Source organism: Hydra vulgaris, chromosome 04 (genome assembly GCF_038396675.1).
Source record: "Hydra vulgaris chromosome 04, alternate assembly HydraT2T_AEP".
NCBI lineage: Eukaryota > Metazoa > Cnidaria > Hydrozoa > Anthoathecata > Hydridae > Hydra > Hydra vulgaris.
The window spans coordinates 43,794,305-43,798,366 of NC_088923.1; the positions used below are offsets into that span (position 1 = coordinate 43,794,305).

Consider the following 4,062-nt stretch of genomic DNA (forward strand, 5'->3'; position numbering starts at 1 on the left):
ACAGGTTGTTTAATAAAATATCATTTCCTAAAGGATGCTAATTTTTTTTAAAGAATATAAAGCAAGAAAGAAAGCTAGAGATAAAGAAAGTTGGTTTTACATTTAAACAAAAAAGAGAACATTATAAACTTTTACCTGATATATACTAAAAACTTTCCTGTTAAGTAAGGAAGGTCTTAAGTGAGTAAAACAAATGTTGAAATTTATAAGGCGTGCAACATCCTTCTGTTGTCGATATAATGGCTTCAATTTACTTTAGTGGGTAGTACCTAAAGCAATATTAACATTGTTAAAATGCAAACCGTGACCAGGCTACCCCACCCTACCCAGTTTAAGGAAGGGGGGTGCTTAGCAAATTTAGTGGTATACTTGCAAATTTAGGGGCTCATTTCCAAACTTAGCGAGCTTTCTTTTATATTTTTTTTTTGTAAAACCAGTTAAAAATTTTTATTTATTATGGAGCTCTAACGACAAGTTTTGATGTGGGCCTCGTTCCTGCTAGCCACGGTACTGTTAATATAACTGTGTATAAAAAAGTAATATAAATGAAATAATTAATATTTGTTTGAAATATTTCCTGCTTTACATAAAACTGCAAGAATACTTGCAACTTTATTGCATAAGTTACTGATGTGAATTGTTCAATGTTGTTAATTAAAGTTTGTGGACAATACACTTTTTATATAAATATTATTAATATAAAGAAAAAGTATACAAATTTAAAATTAATATAAATTATTTAAAGTTTAGATAAAAGAGAGTCTATTTAGTTTTATCAAAATTAAGTAAAATTCATTTGATTTGAACCAGTCAGAAAATTTTGATAGCTCAACGTTGATTTTAAAATAAAGTTTGTCAATGTTATCATTATATAGGATTACGTTTTATCATCAGCAAACATAAGTGTTGTTAATTTTGAGACTATATAAAGATTACAAACATAAATTATAAACAATAAAGGCCCTAGAAAGATCCTTATAGAACTCCACAAGGAACTATACCAGATTATATGTAAAAATCATGTGAAGAAGATCCTTCGACATGTAAAAACTGTTTGCGATGATGTAAATGGCTTTTAATCAAATTAAAGCTCTACAAGTGATACCATACAATTCCAGTTTTTTTAAATAGTTTTTCATGGTTAATACTCTGAAAAGCCTTAGATAAGTCTATAAAGAAGAGAAAGTGATTTTTCTAATTTTAGGAAAAATGAAAGTGCTTGGTCAACAGTGGTTTTTATTTGCAAACTTTGTTTTCTTGTGAATTTCAAAATAAATCAATAAAATAGCAAAGAAATAATTCTAATCTAAAACTTTTATATAGTTGATATCTTTAGCTTTAGTTCTCGATCCTCATATAATTATTTAAAGTATCGAAGGTAGCATTGCATACATAAGCATATACAAACATATATAAACATATACAAACATATACAAACATATACAAACATATACAAACATACACAAACATATACAAGCATATACAAACATATACAAACATATACAAACATATACAAAAATATACAAACATATACAAACATATACAAACATATACAAACATATACAAACATACACAAACATATACAAACATATACAAACATATACAAGCATATGCAAACATATACAAACATATGCAAACATATACAAACATATACAAACAAATACAAACATACACAAACATACACAAACATATGCAAACATATACAAACATATACAAACATATACAAAATTATTTGAGTTAACATTGCATAAATAATATAGTTAAAAACACAACTAATATAACTAACATTATCCTAATAATAAATGTTATCGTAATCTCAACTAATAACAATATTATCCTAATTCATAAACAAAATAATTAAAATCACAACTAATATTATCCTAAAAATTTATTCAATTATTATTTCAAATTTATATTATGTCACAGCCAACTGTAACGTTTATATTTAATAAGATATGAGTTATTTATATTTAATAAAATATGAGCTTTGTCAAATAACTAGAAAAGTATATAAAAACATCTCAAAAACCATTAAAATTTAGTTCTATGACGCATTTAGAATTTTCGTACGACATTATTAGGAATGTTTTTAATTTATATATATCCGAGTTCAGTTTTAAAAAAGCCTTTCTCAATTTATTTATATTCAAATTTAGACTTAAAAAAATTTTTTTTTTAATTTAATAAGTTTAAAAAGTTTAATAAGTATTTAAAATTCAACAACAACAACAACAAAATCAACAACAACAACAAAATTTGTTGAAAAATACGATATCACAATGTTAAAATTTAAAAACCCAAATTTTAATTATATACAATTTATTTATTTATATTATATAACAAATTTTGTTTTTATAATATATTAAACATTAAATTTTAATTTTATGTTATTAACACTTTATGAATTTAACCATCTTTTTCCAAATTTGACCAAAATGTTTGCGAAAGCTAGTGTTCATAACAGAATATATTAAAGGGTTTAAAGTGGAACTTAAACAAACCAACATCGCCCCAAGCGTTGTTAGTTGAGGTTTCTTAAGGTCAACGTTAAAAGAGTATAATATTGCTCCAACAAAGATAGGAGTCCAACAGAAAAAAAAACTTAGTACAAGTACCATTAGTTTTTTTGTAATTCGAATTTCTTTAAAATGGTTTTTTATTGCAAATATTTGTTGATTATGTTTTACATTCAACATTGGTATACCTAGATAATTTATTGTTAAGACTTTCTCGTTATCCTTTTCTGTCGAATCTTTATTCTTATATTTGTTGTAGTACTTTAGCACTTTTTTGTCCCTAAAGCCTAATGATTTTTCGAGATCTCGATAATGGATCAATTCAACAGGAGCATCATCTGAATTCGTTATTTTGTTTGTAGTGTCAGTGATCTTTATGGAATTTATATTGCTTCTCAGTTTCTTTTTTTCGAATTTGTTTAGCAAAAAAAAAATGCGCATATACAAACTTGCCAAAAAAACCATTGGTATTACATAAACAAATAAACCAAGAAAAATTGTGTACGATATATTTTTTTTTCCATTAATGGTACAAAAACTAGAAGTTGATTTAAATTCGCTCCAACCAATCAAAGGTGGAGCTGATATAAATACAGAAAATATCCAAACGCCTGCAATAATAAAAACAGTTTTTCTCCTTGTGTAAAGTGTTTTTATAACGTGGGCTTTTGCAACATTTAAGTATCTGTTGATGCTAATCATAACAAGAGTCCATATTGATGTTGTTAAGAAAAGTAATGTAAAAAAGCCTATAACCACACAGATAGAGTTTTGTTTCGACAATGTTTTTTGAAAATCTTTATAAAAAATTGCCGATATGCCAAACACAGTAAATAAAAGATCAGCTGTTGCCAAATTTAAAATGAATAAGTTTGTTGTAGTTCTCAATCTTTTATTTTTTAATATAATAATAATGACAAACAAATTAATAACTATACCAAGGAATATACAAATGGAATAATATACGGGTGTAAGTTTAGTGAAACCTTTAGAATACATCGTTTGTCGTTCCAATTTGTCTTTTTAACTTTTACTCGCTTGATTCTTGCAAAATTATTTTTTGTGTTTGCTTATGTCCTATTTTAAGCAAAGGTTTCATATATCGTTAACGCTGCAAATCATCATTATTATTTGTTTATATGTCAATAATATTTCACACCAAAACGAGATCTTTTTTCTTAATCAAATTAAATTAATTATATTTCTTATTGAAAACATTATATAATTAATTTCATTTATATTTCATAATATGATGAGAGCGTTACTTGATAAAAAAAGAGTAAATTTTTTTTATTTATATTTTATTGTAAAAATTTTAAATTATTTCCTAAATAATATTTAATAACGAATAAAATTCATTAAAAAAAAAAGTTTATTAAATGTTTTCTGTATGATATACTTTATAAACTTCTTAAAAAAATTTTACCTTAAGTTATGTGCAAAATATATCAATTTGAGAAGAAGTAAAGGCTTTCTCAAATTGATGTATTTTGTATAAGGATATATGCTTAGTTTACCTTTTTTACATATATTAGTCAAAATCTTT

At 24.7% G+C, this 4,062-nt stretch overlaps 1 protein-coding gene across 1 annotated transcript; it reads right to left on the minus strand.

Annotated features, from left to right (window-relative positions):
- Positions 1-2,255: 2,255 nt before the first annotated feature.
- On the minus strand, positions 2,256-3,710 carry LOC136079824 (alpha-1B adrenergic receptor-like). Its single transcript, XM_065796417.1, has one exon. The coding sequence runs from the start codon at positions 3,513-3,515 to the stop codon at positions 2,391-2,393; it is 1,125 nt and encodes a 374-aa protein (XP_065652489.1). The 5' UTR covers positions 3,516-3,710; the 3' UTR covers positions 2,256-2,390.
- Between the last annotated feature and the right edge of the window lie 352 nt (positions 3,711-4,062).

Excerpts from the sequence above, each read along its gene's own strand:
- LOC136079824 (XM_065796417.1), bottom strand. The coding sequence starts at position 3,515 with ATGTATTCTAAAGGTTTCACTAAACTTACACCCGTATATTATTCCATT.